At 34.6% G+C, this 20757-nt stretch overlaps 1 protein-coding gene across 1 annotated transcript in view; it reads left to right on the top strand.

Moving 5' to 3' along the window:
* Nucleotides 1-1587: 1587 nt before the first annotated feature.
* The window catches only part of LOC126844591 (doublesex- and mab-3-related transcription factor A2-like), a 60291-nt gene continuing 41121 nt past the window's right edge, over nt 1588-20757 (top strand). The window contains exon 1 of the mRNA XM_050582887.1: nt 1588-3051. Within this exon, the coding sequence (XP_050438844.1) occupies nt 2415-3051 (637 nt within the window). The 5' untranslated portion in view covers nt 1588-2414. The remainder of the gene's footprint in view (nt 3052-20757) is intronic.

Raw genomic sequence — 20757 nt, 5'->3', positions numbered from 1 at the left:
CTCGAAAAGTGTCGTTTGTGTTTTTATAACACAACAATGAAGACATGAGATTGACTACTAAGGAAGACTGGATTAAAAACCTAAAATATTTTTTCCCTAATCCAAAGATTGAAATAAAAAAAAGAGTAAATAAAACAGATTTTTATTTATGAACTTTCATTGGTTTTTAAGGAAATATCCTCTCAATTTTTTTACCACCCAATAAAATCCAAATATTGTATACTATTAAAAATAAATCATATTTAATTTAATCTGATCTTGCTCAACACAGGCGAAAACCGTTCACATTTGCATGATCTGGCCACATATTATGTGCTTAAATAACAATTATCATTAAAATTATAAAGCTATTAATTTAATAGCTAATAACTTTAATAGTATTAAAGTTGTGCATCTCAATAGGTTTTCATTTTTAATTAGCAATAATATTGTGTTTAATATGTTTAAAAGTCAAATAGTATGATACTGATAGTCCTAGACAAAAGTCATAAACATAAAACTAATTTTGTTTGTAGAAGAAAAAAAATGAACAATTATTAAAACCCAAATAGCGTATACAAAATTATATTCATGTTTTATGTTTTCATTATTTTCATTTCCATTATTTATAATGACAAAAAACATACACACATGCAGTTTAGGGTTTAATGGCGGTATATTAAAAATATTAGTATTAAATGCTTAAAAACTTTTTTTTTATTACAAAGATAACTTCAACGATTATGTAATGAACTCAAGAGTTACATTAAAATATTAGTAAAACTAAAGAATGTGTAATGGAACAGTATTGAAAATGGTAAATAAATTAACAAAATGAAAAACGGTCCGATGTCAATCTTAAGTCGGTATGATAAGTAGGTTTTAAACATCATTGGCGATACATTTTTTTAAGAATAACCATGCTATAAAGTAATAAATGATTATTCTCAATATAAATAAAAAGTTGGATTACAGGTTTTTTAAATCAGATCTAGCATTAGTCCAATTTTCAGACCTGATGTCTAAGAAAAGCACCTGAACAATACCTCTATCAATACAACAACGTTAGAACAAAAATAGCATAGGTAGCTTAATATAATTTCATTGAAAAAATGTGTAGTAATATGTGAACGTTTCAATATTTTAAAATTATATCACTTCAGATTTTCTAATACATTCCATTATTAGTCCAAACGGGGTACGCGCAATAGAACCTACTTATTTAAAAACCGTTTTACTGAGATAAAATGATAAAATGTTTAAAATACAATTTAAAGTGTTTTCTTTTTTACAACACCGCTTTTAAAGTAGGTATGTAAGTAGGTGTTTTGTTTCGCGAACTTAAATAAGAACATTTATTTTATTATTACTACTTGCCGCTCGAGAGTTATAAATATTGTACTACGATAATGATAATGTATTATAATAATTTACATATTATAAAACCATAGTAATAATAATAAATAATTTAAGCGAGTTATTTGTGCATAATAATAATATTATTATGTATTAGTGGCGCGAAACGGCATTGGCCGCCGTCGCCGCCGTTACACGGTTGCTTCGGTTTTGCGCCCGTGACGTATTACGGCGCTAGTGTGCACCCAATGCCACTAGCCTGTTGCACCGTCTGTGTGCATGACACTGCAGTTGCACTAAGTTACCCGTTCTAGTCTCACCGGACACCGCCGCCGTCGGTACACATTCGCAAAGCGTCCCGCCGCGGACCGATAACCGAGAAAAATTTGAATAATATATACATATATACGTATATAGTATATCTAAATAATTAAAAAAAAAAATACCAAACAATTTAAAATTTTTTTTTTTAAAAACAATACCAATATACGTTGTAATATTTTTTCTCTAAATTAAAGAACGAGGCAATTTAATATCACATATATATATATTTTACTATCCGTTTTTCGTCACGCTCCGGGCTGATTTTTGTTTCGTTTTGCTCAATATTTTTCGATATAAAGTCCTCTCTCTCTCTCTCCGTGAGTTTATCAAAAAAACAAAACTTAAATACACAATTAATTTTCTAATTATATATTTTTTTTTGGAACGCCCGCGCTTATCAATCGGTCGCGATCATTGGGTATCGCCGCGTTGCCGTCGCGTCCGATCGTTTGTCGGGCGGCCGTTTGTATTGTCCGCGCGGTGCGGCGAAGACGACGCGTGGCCATTGTTCGCGTACGGACAGCGCCGGGCGTACTGAGTGTCGGTAGCGCGCGCGGTCCGCCGCACGTCGAGTGGGGACCCGCCGCCTCTGTGGGATATTATCACGTGCTCGCCGGCCGGACCGCCGCGGCACGTCTGTCGGTTAGACCGCGGCGCGCGTACGGCCGTTGACGCACCCGAGTTGATCGTTCGCACCGGACGCCATCCGGTGTCATCCGGCGGTGTTGATAACGTCCGTCCGGCCGTCGTACGACATGCCGAAAATCGAGAAGTCCGGCCGGGTGCTGTACGAGCTACCGCCGAAGCAGCAGCAGCACGGCGGAGGCGGCGACAAGCACGACTCAGTCGTGTCTGCGGTGACCGTGTCGCTGTCGGCCGGCAGCGGCGGCCGCAAGGAGAAGAAGCGGCTGTGCACCAACTGCAAGAACCACGGGCTAGCGAAGATCTGGAAGAAGCACAAGCGGTACTGCATGTACCGCGACTGTCAGTGCGCCAAGTGCCAGAAGACGGCGGCCACGCGCAAGAATTGCGCGCTGCAGACGGCCAAACGCCGGGCTAAGCAGGAGGACGAACAGCGCGAACACGAGCTACAGATGAACCCCGGCAGCTTTCTGGACGAACGGCCCGTGCCGCATCCCATCCCGCAGCCGCACGCGTCCGAGTCGGCCGCGTCGTCCACGTTTCGTTCCGTCGGCCAGCTCAGCGTGTCTTCCGTGGCCGCCGTGTCGTCCACCAAAGCTTCGTCGTCCAGGACGTCCGACTACGATGACAGCTCGTCGATAGACATCGGCGGCGGTGGCGGTAGCACAGGAGGAGGGGGAGGAATCGGCGGCGGCGGCAGAGTCATTTCCCACGCGGACCCCATCAGCCACTACGTAGACATCGACGCAGGTAAGCAACCGTGTACACCACCGCAACACACTTTACGTTGACTTATCCGCGACACCGTTGTCGCTGTACGCTACGCGTGTATTTTCACGGTCCGCCAGTACCGTACCTGCAAATGGAACCTCAATTAGTCTGCAATTAACACTGTCTAGTATTTTGTAATTACACGGTAATTGTTGGGGTTTTCTTTATTTACACTTGGCGGGACCTAAATATCGGACAACCAATCTGTTTTTTTCTTTTCAAAAAGATAGTAGGACTCATCAGAATAATTGTGTCTTAGAAATAGAAAACAGGTTTATCATTAAGTCAGCGTGGCGTTGATATTATTATGCAGATTATAATACTGGTTTTGATGGCAAAAAAAAAAAACTATCAACATCCGCGTGTCGGTCGGAAGTCACATACAGGTTAGGTTAGCGCGTCGGCTTAGACAAAGAATTTCTATTTTTTCCAAATTCCTTAGGGCCTGCCGGAGTTATTCTTTTTATTATAGATAAATATTATTATCCGTACAGAATCACAGATCGAATTTTTTTTAATAACACTATTAGGATTCGGGTTCTTATAGATGGGTCGTTTTTATTGTTGTTGTTTTTGTGAAGGCAAAAAGATAAAAGATTATCAAGACAAAATAAAAAAATAAATTTATTATACAAATTACGTTTGAACTAAAATAATGCAATGGCATCTTCGCGTGTACAGTCGGTTTCGATTGTGTAACTAATTAATGACCTTGTCGTGGAAGACTATGTATTCGGTGTGTGTGTGTGTGTGTAACTTGTATGCAACATAATTAATGTAAAATAATATTGCGCACTCAGTAGTTTTAATAATATATTATTTTAATATTTTTTTAGGAGGGGAGGGGAACTTGAAAAAAAAATCGTAGTAATTTATTTATTATTATTTATCGTCCACGATGATAAAAAAACTCGAGTGGGCCCCAGATGACAACTTACACCGGCTTCGCGGCTGGCCAACACATAACGAATTCCATAATATATAAAAAAAAAATAACGTTTATGTATTATACTTATAATAATAATAGTAACGCAAAGCCGAGCCAAGACGCCTCGTTTAAGTGTCCGGAATACATAATCCGTTGTAAAGTGTACAATAAATAACACTAGTATAGAGGTATAAGGAATTATATTATTATTATTCGGTTTTTCTCGTGTCTCGAGCGCATACACCTACTCGGTCAACTTGTTCCACGTTGAGACGTTATTGACTTTAATTAACAATACTTCTATTGGTGGTGCCAATTTTTATTTAAAAAAAAATAATCGAAAATAGATAGACGACAGTCATTAATGAATCGGTGAAAAAGTGCTAATTGAATCTTATTTATTGAAAGAGTATTAAGAAGACTGAGTTGATCTGTATCTGCAAACATAGGCCACTTTTTTCTTCATTTGTGGAGTCCGCTGTTGGCCTAACGCGTGATTGCGTCTCGTAGTCAACATAATATATAGGCCGGTCTCACTTTGGTTACAATGTATTCGACGATTAATGTGCACGTTATGAATTATTACACAATTAAGTACATTTAATTTGAACACGGGGTTTTCTGGTAGGTAGTAATTATTGCTGATAAATTATCAAGACTTGTGTGGGTTGTTGTTGTTTAATTCCGGGTTATAGCCAACTGCTTATTACCTCGACCGTTTGGGCCAGTTCTAGAAACGCGTGCAAAAGTGACAACGCGTTGGTAATCATATATTATTTTGAAGTTATTGTTGTGCAAGTATTTTCGAGTTCCGCACTTTGAATCGTGACAGACCTATTGGTCATAATAAACATTCCTAGATTAATCGCGTGCTAAGATGTATTTTACATAATGCTATCTATATATGTTTGATAGCAACAGGTAATGTTCTAGTTGAGTTTTATCTTCGGTAATTGGTATCGTTTCGACACGAAGAAATTAATGTACGGAGGGACAGTGGAAGGGAGAAGCCATTGAATAACAAACTAGCGAAACGTAATGGACTTTGCAGTTGAAAACAAAAACGAAAATTGGGGCACGACGACGGCTTAATCTGTAGCCGAGCGTCTGTATTAAACAATTATTTCAGAAGTTGAGTGTATTTGTTTATCAGCAATCTGACACGGCATAGCTGTTTTTGGTTGTGTTCGGCGATTAATGCTCGAGTTAGATTAAAAACAAATTCCTTCCCTTTGTCCCAAATCGAGGAAACTCCAAATAATTAAACGACTCTTGCAAACTGTATCCTTGACAGGTCATAATTGCACAAGATATTGTTTTGACAGGTTAGGATGTACGATTTCTTTGGACATACCGCGCAAGATAATTTCCATCGTCTTCTAAGAAAAACATTTTCGGCGTGCAACATATTAAAAATACAACTTTCATTTTGCCTTTTTGTTGAGTTTAATATAAATAACTTATTCGTTCTTACTACAATTAATTTCCTTTCCAAAGAAGAACCAAGTACGGGTTATGTTAGAAAAACGATCAAAATAATTTTTTTATTGGTCAATAACAAAAGAAAATGCATTTTAATTAAAAATTATCTACGAAATAATAGAAATCACGAGACGCTAATAATAATTATATTAATGAAATTGTTAAAAATAAAGATGAATGTCATTCAATGAATTTAAAAAAAACGTCTATGATTTGTTATTTGTTTAATTAATTATTGTAAATATTTTTATAAGAATAATATTTTTTTTTTGTCAACGATAGCTGTTCGAGCGAATGGTGTCTAAAAAAAAATCAGTAACGCGCCATGGAAGTCCACCAAAGATTTCTCTTATTATCCAAATAGTTTTCGGATGACTGTTGTTCGCATCGATAGAAATTTAATTTTTACAATATGTATTTTTTATTATAATTTAACATAGTGCCATAATTGATAATCGTGATTATCACTATTAAACTGTAGAGCTTTCGATTGCAAAAAAATAAAAAACCAGGTCAAGGAGCGCGACCTAACCCAACCGATCTGAGAACACGGCGGCGGGCCTTTCAAAACGGCAAATTTATTGTTTCAATACTAATTATCGTTATTCGTGTGCAGTGTGACATAATACTCATTAATGCGTTTAGACCATCAATAGAGCTATTATTATTATTTTTTGCAACCCGGGCGAGAACGCGGCCTGTGCATACGTTTAATTTCGGCCAATTATTACCATTATCGTGCAGGGTAATTATTATTGTACCTACATTCGGCCGGGAATTTGTCCAAGAAAAAAAAAATAATAACATAACCTACACGACAACGACGCCCCTTAAATTATTATGCGCGGAAAGGAAAAAAAATCATTTTCACATGATCCAGAAAGACAACCGGACGGGGGAACAGGGGTGTGTCTCCCTATTATTGCAGTGAATTCGTTTTTGCGCGCGCAAAGTACATAATATAGGCGATTTGTCCGGTTTAACAGGCGTCTTAAAAACTTCATCACGACTTTCAAAGTGCATCGATAGCGATAATATTATGTCGGCTCTAATAATATAACACAACTGTATAATCCAAAGCCATAAATTATTTAGCCGCACGACCGGTCGTTAGCTCATGTGGTCGCGTTTCCGTCCTTCCGACCAAAGGCTATTTTAAATATTATGGTGCCTACTATTTTAACAGTGTTATTTTCCGGTAAACTATAGGTGGCTGGTGGCAAAAAAAAAAAGCTAAAAAAACTAAAGAAAGTACACCAGCAGCACACACAAAACAACGGCAACCGGTAAACGTGCAAAACGATTTTTAACTATTGTCGAAATCCGATTAATTTTTTTTAGTATAATTTAGTATTTTATATTAATCGTGTGACACACAATCCATTATCTGAGCACTAAGGCACCATTTGGTTTGAATCTTGTTGTAACTTTAGACATCTATCACAATACGGTTAACCATAATAAACACCTTGTAATGCCATCGACAGATAAAAAAGTATAGCGACGTATAAATAACAAAAGAAATCTGGTAAAAGTTTGTTTCCATAATTTAGGGTAAATCCCCACGTTTAAGGATAACATAAACAATTTATGTATTGGAATTGCTTCGATGCTCGTTCAAAACGTTTTTTTTTTTAAAAAAAGCCAAAAATGTTTCGCAACATAATTTGGATAATCGTTGACATTGCGTAGGCAAATTTAAAAAGACACTATAGGGAATCACTTTGACATTTAGTTATATTTTTTTGCTTAATTAAACCTTTAAGCTGCTTGTCGATACATTACTGAAGGTGGCAAGTGTTTAGAAAAATATGTTTCAATATTAGTCTCGACAAGATACAATGATTGGCGATACGTAATAAGATTGTTTACTTGTCTATTACCAGGGTTTATTTTAAAGCGTAGTCGGTAGTAGGACACTAAATGTGCATTTGACTTAACCAATGTGTGTATTTGAGAAATAAGCAGGTATTTGCTATGTGTTATGATAATTTATATTTTTATCTCAAATTTGGAAAATCTGAAGCTTCATTGAAAATATGACGTATATGTATTCTAATCTGATTGCGGACAAACGAATCTATCAATTTCTTTTTCCAAAAAGACAATACCTATAAAATATTAGATTGATTAAATATTGTGATATGAAAATGATGTCGCTACAATGTACAAACATACTACTAGGAGTATGGGTTGCAAACGGACTATAGTAACTAAGGTCAACGTTTTCGTGGGACTGTCCTATCAGTGTAGGTAATTAATTGCCCGAATGTATGTACATTATAATTATAGTATTATTTCGAGAAAACAACACCTTGTTTCTTCAATAGACTTCTCCGACGACGTTGACAACGGTTACACATCAGAAAATCTGTATTTAACCACATAGTTGTATTTTATATTTTGCAGATTACATTTTTGTTTTTTTTTGTTTAAGACCCAACAACAATTAACAGGGGTGGACGCACACATTAGGTAGGGACGGATTTCTCTGGGCCGACGTCTCGGATCTATATAATTTGCAACGTTCTTGAATGTGATGATTTTTTATTTTTATTCCATTTATTTTTCTTGCGTTACGCCCCTCTAAGGTCATGACCGGATTCGCCAGAACCGTCTAAATACAATGATTTTACACGCGATGCTTGCTTGTGTGTAGTATGTAATAATTTCGTTAAGCGATGGACAGCGACGATAATAGGTATAATGACGTTTCTCGTCCGGGGCTCAACAGCTAGTGTCGAGTAGGCACTGCTGCTATACGCTGTAATAATAATATAATATTTATATATAAAATATAGCTAATATTATATTTTATAATATATAATATAATAGCAAACGTGTGTGTGTATCATGTTGTGTTTGAAGCCGTTCGTGATCGACATGCAGATGGCCGTATAAACGGGCTAGAGAAGAGGTGGCGGATCTTTTTTATTCAACGCGGGAGACGTTTTGTTTTGTTTTTTTTTTTTTTAATTTTTCATATTGTGATTATCATGTCGGCGATAATGTTTTATGACCGTTCAATGCCATCGACAGGACGGTGAATATTATTAATGATAAATGAAACGGCGCGCACATTGTAAATACATTGTATACATTATTATGTTACTATTATGTAGGTAGGCAGGTATACTTGTCCTCATAAGAAAACCGAAACTGCACAGCGTTTCGTACTTAGTATTGCGTACTTGGCTATTCGGAATATTTGCGATAGTATGAAAAACGTTATGCTCGGAATGAACAATTCATCAACGAAATTGGCGCACCGTGTACTTACACACCGTGTTGTGTTCATTAATAATTTATAGTAATTGCACCGTCGCCACAAGTTCTGGGCAACCGTCGCCAACGCGTTGTTAAGTGTGTTATGAATAATTATAATAGCTAATAATCGTGTCGCTTCTTGCTGTCAGCTGACGTGTCAGACACATACATTTTTATTAAGACACATACACGGGCGCCCGGACAGCAAATTTATATCTATGTTAACCGATGGCTAACTAGTAACTGGCAAAACCTTGTGGTAGGTAGGCGCCACGATAGTGGAATGTGTGCAATTATTGTAGAACAAATATAGTTATCCAGTGGCAATAGATGCCTCCTAATAGTCGCCCACATTGTCGGAGGCCGGAGACAAAAAGAGATCCATAGTTTTACATAGATAGAGTAGTGTTTAGTAAGTAGATATTTTATAAAACAAATTATTTGTCTTTAAGAATTCGCAAACATGGCTCTTGAACTCGCGTTTTAGATTTAGACCGAGTACCAAAAATTACCATAACAATGGAGTAATGAAAAGGATTTCCTTTCAAGAACTTCAGGATTTTCTTTTCCTATTAGAAAATACTACTATAAAACATTTAACACACACACATATATATATTTTAAGAAAAACACATTTATTCCGTTTAAATAAGTTTTAAAAACAAATTACGATTAAAAAAATCATTAAAACCGTGAATTGATATACTATACTATTATTATTCATTACCAGCATAGATGTATGTTGTTTAACTTTTTAAAACTTACTTTTGCTCTTATAGCTGTTGTCGTGTACCATTTACTTGTAAAACTTCCGGGTTTAAACGTTACCTTCGATAAAGTCGGGTTTCTGTGTATCATATTAAAGTATTAAAGCAAAAAAAAAAAAACTATGTACTATAAACATGAACACTAAAACGGGCGAAGAATCTTTTTCTTGTTTTTCATAATATCGTTGTCGACGTATGGGCATTAAACCGAAAAACTAATAACTTTGTAGTTTTTATCGGTTGTCGTGCTCTTTTGTCTTTATTAAATCGATTTCGACTAACCAAGAGTCATAAATACTTTAAGGACTTTCATAAAAAAAAGCAATGTAAAAAAAAAAAAAAAATAATAATAAACCGAAATCATGGCGCGGGCGTTCGGCTTAAAATGAACAATATAATAATATAATATTGGAAATAGATAATAATAATATAACAAAGAAGTAGTGTTTTAACTTTATTTACTTCAATCTGCATCGATGATTTTTTCACTTGTTTTTTTTTTTGTAAATGAATAATTTATCCGATAAAGAAACAGTTCTCATTTCTATTTTTAAGTGTACACATAAATTACCCGTCTTCTTGGCATTTTCGATTTTCAATACTAGGATAATACACTCGACTAGTGTGTATAAATTTATTTATTTAACACTTACGGTCGTGGATAGGTTACTCGTTTATGTCTTGCATCACGTACTTGTGAGACAGAACCGTTTGTATGTCATTGTTTAAATATAATTTTGTACATATTCCCCAACGGAGTAGGTACCTATATTATAGTCAATGGCCGGTCGGCCGGCTCTGGGCGACGATAATATTTATTACATATTCAAATTTTATATGTTTCACGTGTTGACCGCGGCCGTTGTTGTATTTTATGTATACATCTACAAATCGAACAATGAGGCCGAGTGAATCAATCGGGTTAGGGCTGGAGACAATTTTTTTTTTTTTTTCATAAAAAAAACATATTATATTACTACTACAATAAATTGTACTACGACATTATTGTCTCGGCGTTTACACCCTCTTGACCTCTTGACCGGTTTTTGTTAATAGCCGATCCGTGTATTTTTATAAACATTTCACTCGGCCAGACGCACCCAATGTGTTTACCATAAACAAAAAAAAGCATAAACCACCGCGACTCGAGGGGAAAACAATATCGTTATTATCATCGTCTTGTGTTTTTTATTTTTTTTTAACACAACAACGGCGTTTGTTTAATTATTATTATTATTATTACCGCCTTGCCGGGGGACGAGGGTTAAAACGAACCTTATTTTGGTCGGACGAATATAATATTATTATTTTCGTTTAAATCAACTGTAGGTATGTATAATCTACCAAGAGGCAAAGGGCGACACGGAGCAAACATCCACAGCTGGTCTGCGGTTCGCCTATTTGCTAAGAACGAGCAGCAATCGGTCGAAAAACAAATAAATCCTACGCGTGTGTACCTGATCTGTTTATATTATAGCATTTGTGTATTGTTTTATCGCAATGTGCCGTTGTTTTTTGTGCCAATAAGGAAACGGGTCGATTAGTCTGCCGAGTTTCAGAAGCGAACGCAACACCACGTTGTACGGACATAAACTGTTTAAAAAAATTGGTAATTACACTGTACATTGTATAATATGTATGCCTTGTTATAATATTGACCCGTATGCAGTGACCGCAAGTCGTCGATGAGTTAATTCAACAAAAATAATGGATTTTGTTTTTAAAAATTCTCAGAAAGGGTCTTTTTTCCTACTATAGTTAATAATGTTATCCCATGCAAATGTGATCAGCCGGTCAACCCCATTTTGCCTCTCCTTACGTTTCTCACTACCGTTATATTCATTCCAGATATTATCTCCGTGACTTTATTTATAACACCCGTCCACTTCTTCTGCGGCCTATTTGACCTCTTAATCCTTTAACACGCACTTAAATACACTTCTCTATTAATTTTTACCCGTTTTAATCTTTCGTTGCAACATGCCCGAGCCATCTCGAGTTGTTCCCACTCGTCGTTTACACTATTCCTCCGGCTTCCTTTTATGAACTCACATCTCCCAAAATGTTAATTTCGACATTCGATGAATTTTGTTTATTCAATGTTCAACACTCACTTCTATATATATATACCTACACACTTCCATAATGTCGGGCTAAACGTTTAATTTTTCTTTCGTCCAAGTAGCCAAAAAGAATAAACGTTTTCAACTCCCCTATCTTTATTACATACAAGTGCTAATTGATTAATGTATTAATCGGTCCACCGGTTCCGGTTACAACGAAGTCGACTGTAGGCAGACACAAGAAATAAACGGTACAATTTATCTCAGTTTCACATCGCTTTAAGATATCCGCATGTGGACTAAATCCTATTCAGACGAACTTCGGGTAACGGCTATTGATCGTTTATACATAGTTATAGTTTGTAGTTATACAGGTACTAATGAATTACGTTAGGTCAGGTCTGTCGTGTTAAGTTTGTTATTTTTTAACCAAAATATCGTACAAGTAATGCGTTAAGGCCATTTTATTAAAACGCTTTTTTAGGTCATATCGAGTCGTGCTCAAACACAAAACATTCGTTCACTCAAAACATATTTATAGCCTTTTTTTAGATTGCTGCTTACACTTTGTAATTTTTTTATTTCTTTTCTTCTCTTCCTTAAAATTATTTTCTTTTGCCAAAAATAACAGCGGTATTCATAATAATATTATACTTTAAATAGTCATTAATCTAGTGAAAACCGATTGACCGAACAATATTAAGAATTAAAATAAACACTAACCAGAAGTTAAAATATTCATAGTTATAACTAATAACTTATAATATAACAATCTAATTTAATTTGAAACTGATATCGAACTCCGTACGTACCTTTTTATACGTTTTTTTCCAAGTTTATAAATTTATGGCTCATCTTTCTTTTCACTGTACCCTTCATTTTCATTATACCAGGTACACAAATTATGAGTCTCTCTGTATTGACCTTCCTGGCATAAATCCAAAATGTTTTTGGCGTTCTTATTTCCATCATTTTTCTACTCCTTCCGTTTTTTTCTATTACCTATTTTCAAAATTACGCTATACCGTTCGTTACATTTTTAATTTACACATGCTTGGACATCTCATTTTTTCAAAAAAAAGTATCAACAACCATAGCATATAATATAAGGAATTTTTTTCGAATTTAAATTTTGTGTATAAGTACTGCTCGTAAACTCTTAAGATTTAAGAATTCATTCGAATAGCGATAAATTATAACTTAAGCTATCTAATTGTTAATATCATTTAGTAATTTTGTACTGGACTATCCGTAAGAACCGGCTGTTCCCTTTTGAATGTGTTGTATGGAAACGTTGTGCTAAGTCCAAATGGTCAGTTTCGTTTGTTTAAATTCAACAACACGCACATATATATATATATATATATATTGAGACTTTAATATGTATTCTATTTATAATATTACGTTTTAAGGAATTCTTTTTGTGTATCATATTTTATAAACTAAAAAAAACATATTTTGTTTTGCCACATTCGATTATCATAATAAATGGTTATTTATAAATCGTTTACCTGGGTAGGTAACATGAACGTCATGCAGTAAATATTCAACTACAATATTCTATTACTTGTTTACTTCTTTTTTTTTTAATCAAATTTTATTATACCGCATTACGGTCAATAATGTACAAAAACATAATATTTTAAGACGGACTAGTTTATTATAAACCCATAGGCGTTTGTGTGTGTGTGTGTGTGTTTGTGTGTGTGTGTGTGTATGCATTGTGTACAGTGTTGGGCGTTATCTTGAAATATCATCTCTTAATCGTATTCAATGATTCCCTGATGCACCCACCTGCGATTGGTATTAGCATATTATTATATACATCACGGTTTTTTATGAACGATCGATCTTGCGTTATACAGGCTTTTGCGTCGTTTGTTCCAGTTTCGTTTTACAACGATCGTGTTGACCGATAACAAATCGAAATTAACATAATTTCACACTGCAAACGCGCTTTTAATAGCAACAACAATATTAAGTAGCCGAAGTGCGCGCCTTTGTAGTATGTAGTTTCATAAAGCGATCGCCGTACAGTATTGCTTATATGGAATTTGCCAATGGCCGAACAACAAAATGAGATACAATGAGATTCGGTCGGTGCTTTTGCCGGTCGTTTTCTTCGGTACCCGGCGGCCGAAGGCAACCCGTCGCGGTGGTGTAGATGAACAACCGAGATAAGATCGGTGTCGTAGCCCAGACACATCAGCTGTACTATATTACAATAATGTTACAGTTACGCCGTGACTACAGGGGTCCCCTAATGTGTGTGTATTGTACAATGAGGCGTTTTGTTGTGATCGCTATCGCCACCGTCCAATAGCTCACGGGATATCTATATTTTGTTTTTCCACACCTCCTTTATATTATTGTACCGCTTGTATAATATTTCTCGGTCTGCCCACGTCTTGTCCCTTGACATTGCTCCTCAAACCTTTCGTCCGTCATAAATTTCGAACATCCGCGACCGGCGTCGTACAATGGACTACCACAATAATTATTGTTATTGTTATTGTGTGAAATAATAGCAAATCCGTTTTTATAACGCGACCTACCTGAAACGATGCATGATTTTAACCAGTATCAAATAGCATTGAAAACAACCCCTTGATCTAAGACACCAATTACGGTGGTTTCGGCCTGTCAAATTAAAAAGGTCGTCTATGAAACTATTTTACGCCAAAAGTCAAATTTTGCAGAGTATTTTTTTTTTCAGTTTCTCTGTATTCTGCGATCAGTCCCGTTCGGCACTGGTTCTCGGTTTGAAGAAGAAATACTACATTAAACTGTAACCACACTTGACGGGTTTCCAGTGAAGTACAATGAACGCTTTGTGTTAAAGTGTTCATCAAAGGGTCGTTCTCAGTAAATACATAAATCAATAACAACTCAATAAGACAAACGAATGTTTTCCAAGTTACGTTTGATATTGCCGAATAATAACAACGACAATTGGCCGTAACGCTGAGAAGTTATTATTTTGGCAACGAATTTGTTAGTTTTTTTTTACGGTGACACCGATAACTTAAACTTTTTCAACAGGTTCTGTCTAACGAAAACAATGACGAAGTCTTTCCCTTCCTCTTTTAAGACCAAAAAATATTATTTATTTATTTACTGTTAATGTCGCAATGGTATTGTTAACACATTGAGCAAATAATACACGGTTAAATTCATAAAAGTTAAAACGATAGTCTTGTGTCGAACAGAACATTCAATGCATGTAACAATATCGTTTGGATATTGTTAGGAATCATTTTCAGGGCTACAAATTATTAACAAATTCGTGGTATCATTGACTCGTTTAAATGCGTATGTTGCTTGAAGTAAATACATTTTTGGTTTCATTGCGCATACTACAATCCCCTGTGAAACGCACAAGACAATAGCTGCTTGGTAATAACACTAGCAGGAGAGTATTACATGGAAAAATTGTATTTATTAATTTCTCATCTTTGACGGCCGTTAGTGTTGACTGTTGATTATTGTAGCCATTCCGCTTCGCTTGTACCAGCCAAACCGTTAAGATATAATGTTGCTGTTGTCTGTATATATAGGTATCGGTGTACAATGTCTCGACCGTTTGAAATGTATTCTAGTTATTTCAATGGCACATTTTATTTGTTAAAAAAATTTAATTAGAAATACCTACGTATGTCCTGTCACACTATAAGTTTGTGTTGACAAAAAATTAATTAACAAACTTTTGCCATTAACCGTTTTTCACGCGCATCGGCTTTACTTTGCGAAATTCTTCGCTACTTTATTTCTTATTGTTCAACGAGACAGGTACATAGTCCAGTTACTTTTAGGCGGACTGATTTATTTACCTACATAAGACGTAACAGTATAAGACGTGCTGTAATATATTTTTATCACCATTAATAATTAGTATAATAATATGCGACAGAAAAATCATATTTCACTTATTTCAACCGTTTACTATGCTGATCTCCATCATAACGATATTATCCTTAGAACGTGTCCAGGATCTGATAATAATTTTTTATATGCATAACCGTCGCAAAAAATGTGTTTTGCGCTCGTGTGAAAACCGGTTTGTATTTTGCTCGTATAATAGCTATACATGGCCAAGAGGTACGTTCAAATTAGGTTTTTTTTTTCTTTTTGCGCCAATACAAAGTGTACCTACCCAATAAAACGATTGCGATTAAAATAATACACATAACAACAATATCATACATTATTTAATAACTTTTATGTTATGCATAATTTTGAATTAACGGCTTGCGAAACTCTGCCTCGACCTTCGGATGTAAATATATTATACACTTATAGGAGTGAGTCGCATTTTATTTGCACGTGTAGCCGACACGAATAGTAGGTAGAAAAACATCCATGGCTAGTAAATGTCTACATAATATATCAATATTGTTGTAAGACTGTGCTTTAAAAAAAAAAATATTTATAAATCTATATATATATAAAAATTTTTAATTTAGTACAATGCACTTATGACATAGGTTAGGTTTATGAAAATATTATACGGTTGTAGTACTAATATAAGTCTCTGAAACACATATATAATAATAATAATAATAAATAACAATAATAATATTATTATAATAATAAAACAGCTGAACACGCAGACCGTTCGCCCTTGCTGCAGTCGCATTTATAGACTGCTTTGGAAGGCCAAGCCAAGGATGTTAATTTTTAATAAATTCCACGGAATATTGCACTTCTTCCTATCTTTTTTTTGTATATCTAATCGTTTAGACGCCCATAGGAAATATCATTATTATTACTATCGTTGTTGTGCCGATAATTAATGACCGACAATAAAACTCAGATGATATTTACCTACCCGTGCATACAGAAAAGTATAATATATATAAAAAAAAATATTTCATTAAAAATTATATTATTTAACAATACTTGTCATAATAGTTTGTATTATTATTTTAATTTTAGCAAGTCATAAAATAATATTAAGAAGTGGAAACACTGGCGTTTCAATCATACTTTTTAAACTCCTATTGCATTTGAAATATGTTTTACATATAAATAAAATATGTAAAACCTAATAACTTGGGTATTAAAGTTCATGAATAATTTTCAAAAACACCAAACTAATAATTTTACTTTTGTTATTTCCCAACAAATGTTCTCGACGAAACAGAGAAAATGTTAATACTTTTAAATTGCTGTGTGGGTGAAAAATCTTCATGTTGTATCAAGTGTCATCTGTGAAAAATCTATTTATTCAAATAGCCGTCCAATGCCGTCATTTCAGCGTAGGTTCATGTAACATGTGTTGTATTTATTGTGTGTCCGGTGAAAACATTTAGAGTTTTTGTATAATTTAACGATTAAAGGATGTTGTATTTTTTTTTTGAAAATATCTATAAAATCGTCTACGTATAATGTACCTTCAATGGCCATGCGCGTATAAATCAAACAGCCGATAATAATAATTATTATTTCAATGCAATGCAAATTTGTTTACATGTTAAAATAGCAAACGACGTTGGACTTTGGCCCAGTTTCTTTGTAATTATTATTTTTGATGTCGTTATAATTTATGTAGATTATATGCATTACAATTGCATACAGCGTGGTACTATACTTAATTACAGTCCACAGCCATATTATGTTGTGATTGAAATTTAATTGAAAATTGATGTATACATATTTTTTTTTCTCCAATCTATCTGTTTATATTCGTACGTAAAACGTGTTATTCGACGAATATCAACTATATGATAATCATGAATTTGTTGCAAGTAAAATTGTACGATATTATATTAAATTAGTTACTGAAATAGATACAATTACGTCACTATAAGTAGGCAAGTAGATGTGTGGCAATGTGTGTCCACAACAAGGTTTCAACTAAACGTTACAATTTTCTTACATGTAAACACATAGGTAATCATTAGGTTACGTCTTGTCGATTAACGCGAACACGAACATTCTCTTATTGTAGCTATACCAGCGTTGTTAAAAATATATCGTTTAGGCAAGGCTAATCATATATTGAAAATTGTTTTCGTTTTTCCAGAAGAGCAGGAAATTAACATTTTCTCATCGCTTTAATAGACATAGACCGGTCACCTACGCGTTTGCTACATTGGTTTGTTTTACTTCCAAGGTCGATAAGAAAAACATTTTTTTTCTTCTTTTCAATTATAACATTATAAAAATACATATTTTTACTAACGAGCGAAGACGCCGGGATAAGGTCAGCGCGGTACAACATAGCAGAACCACGAAATACAGTCAGTCTAGTCCCTTTTCCGAATCCATCCCAATCCCGTTTAGTTGTTCACACCCCCTCCTGTCCCCGGCCCATATTTCGAATTAACACACCTACGCAATAGGTTAAGTGTCAGGTGTTTTACTAAATTATTAAAACTCCGGTCTGGTGTTCAACGAGCCGTTGACCTTATTTCATTTTATACCATCAAACCGATGTGCTCAAACGTCGATAGCCGGATAAAAAAAGAAAATGGTCCGTGACATTAGATCTGTCGTTGCAGCAACCCCTTATAAATATTTAATTCGACCGACTGAAAAATGTATACACGTCGTTTTATCAAATAAACACTAAGTAGGTGCCTAATATTAAATACTTAATGTCTACTTTAGTCTAGTTAGTAAAAAAAAAAAAATACGGGCCAGTCAAATTTGTTTTCTCCGGAAAAGTTATGATTTTTCCAGGCATTGCCGGCCAAAGAAAGTATGGAATTTCGAACGCATAAAAATACTAAAAACCTAATGTTTTTCCCGTCACGTACCTTCAAACTTTCACCGGCGCGTTTAGTGTATTTTAAATAAACATTTACTGGTACAGCAACCGCGCTGAAGGTCTTACACTTAATATTTATTTATGTATGTATGTATGTATTTTATCTTTTTATCGAAAGGGTAACGGTTGTCCCGTATCCGTCTCGATGGTCGATCATTATTACTAGATGTTAATATGTAAATTTGCACGCGCCCGTTTTCTAACCTACCGGTTGCCACACGACTACTCCGATAATAATTATGGTTATATCTTATTTATTTATCATAATTATTATTATTATCATTAAAAACGGATACGAATCCCGAAATCGCATTGGCAATATTTCCAAATAAACGGTTAGCGCTATTTTTGATTACTATCATTTATGTAAATCGCCGGCATATATACCTATATAATATGGTTTCAATACAATGTAATGTAGTCACCGATCGTTGTGGATACTGGCTGATGTTATCTTATTGCCGCTTCTCGTGTAGGAAATAAGAGCAAACGGCGTTTTATTATTTATTATTTTTTTTTAAATTACAATTTTTATGATATTGTAAAGTTTTTGCGGTCGGCTTATATATACCTACCTATTATTATAGCTGTCGAGAGAATTGGGCAAGGATAATCGCGTGCGCATTCACCGTATAGTAGGTACGTCCGCGTTGGGAAAGGTCAGGTCATGCGGTATGTATAATGTGTATAATATTGTATACATTATGCAATGTATTTGAATATAAATATAATATATATATAATTTACACACAACATGGTACACTGACGATAACGATAGTTTAATGTTTACCACGGCCGCATCCGTCGAATATCACAACTGTATCACTGAACCTTTGTATAAAAAAAAAAAAAATATAGTTGGGTACAGAGGGATATATAATATATATATATATATATATATATATATATATAACATAAGTGTAATAACAATAATAATTAATGTACAGACTTGGTGGTGGACTCGGGCGGTGAATCAAGGGGAGGCCATCGGAGGAGGGGGGAGACGGTACGGTAATAATATTTGAATATTATTTACGATTCGAATAATATTATTATTATGTTAGGTACTTATTCCACGACAAAAGCTGCGCAGTATTGTTGTTGTTGTGGCCGTATAGTGTGTGTGTCATGCGCTTTGTAACGGCTATAAAGTTTATCATACAGAGATTATGGCCTGTAGGTATATAATATATATATATATAGGAGACGAGTCGTAAACCCGGTCTCCGGCGTTTATAATAATAATAAAATATTATTTTATTATTAAAAAAAATTTACTTTAGATCAGTAAAAATACATATGTATACCTGTGATGTGTAACAATTGATCGCGTTTATGTGTGCCGGCCGAGATAAAAAAAAAATGATGAAAATAAATAAAATCCCTAAACGTAAATCTTTTCGGCAGTAATAATAATAATAATTAGTCGTTTGTCATTTCGACGAGGCGCGCAATTTTATAGCATTGTTGCATATGTAATTTTTTTTTCTTTATCATAAGGTGATAGGTCTCTACCACTTCTGTAATGATATGATTACCTTGGCAATGTTGGATGTAATAAAATAATATGGTTTATATATATGTATGTGTATAGGTACATGCACACACGGCACTGTAGTAACATATAATCCGACGGCGGCTGATGATTTGTACTCGACGAATGCACGGCTTACAATATTGACTTTTATTAGCAAAATACCGGCAAAACGCATATTTTATTATGGGTACTATATTATATAAATAGGTGTGTAATAATAATAATAATAATAATATTCTATATTTTGCATAATCGCCCGGGAAAGGAACACGCCATCGTTCGGTCGAGGAATGTATAGATTAGGTTTAACAATATACTTGTACACAAAACAATGTTATTGTGTTACTTGTAAAACGAAACAGATAATCACAATGTGTGGTAAGCGCCATTGTCAGATTATATTTTTGTCTAATCTTCGATAATTATTATTAACAAAAAATGTTGTTTAAGAAATGCGCATTTTATGTAGACAACCAGCGCAACAACACTGTTCATCAATGGTACAAAAATAATATCACTTGCTGGTTGCAAAAATGGCACTTTCGGTCTGAGAATCCAAAATTAGAAAAAAAAATAACTAACTTATTAGGAAAGGAAGCTTAAGTTGGAACTGTGGCCAATACCTAGAATATTGTTCAACTATAAATGCAGCTGCAGCTGTTTAATTTTCGTTTTTTGTAACTGAAACATTTGCAGAGACTTTTTCCGTAGCGCTGTGCTTTCTCCGTACCTTCGAGGATTAAATATGTTTGAGATGTATCGACGGCATTGACACCAACAAAAACGAATACCTAAGTAGTGGCTATAAACAAAAAGACTATCTTCGTTATTATAAATTTAGTGTAATAAAATACTATCTTATCAGTTCA

The sequence above is a fragment of the Adelges cooleyi genome, unplaced genomic scaffold (genome assembly GCF_023614345.1).
Source record: "Adelges cooleyi isolate 19-005CV unplaced genomic scaffold, UGA_ACOO_1.1 ACOO_flye_CR_arks_rails_tigmint_CR_PRNA_651, whole genome shotgun sequence".
Classification (NCBI taxonomy): domain Eukaryota; kingdom Metazoa; phylum Arthropoda; class Insecta; order Hemiptera; family Adelgidae; genus Adelges; species Adelges cooleyi.
Note: the sequence above shows the minus strand (reverse complement) of the source record. Positions and strands in the feature narration are given on the sequence as shown.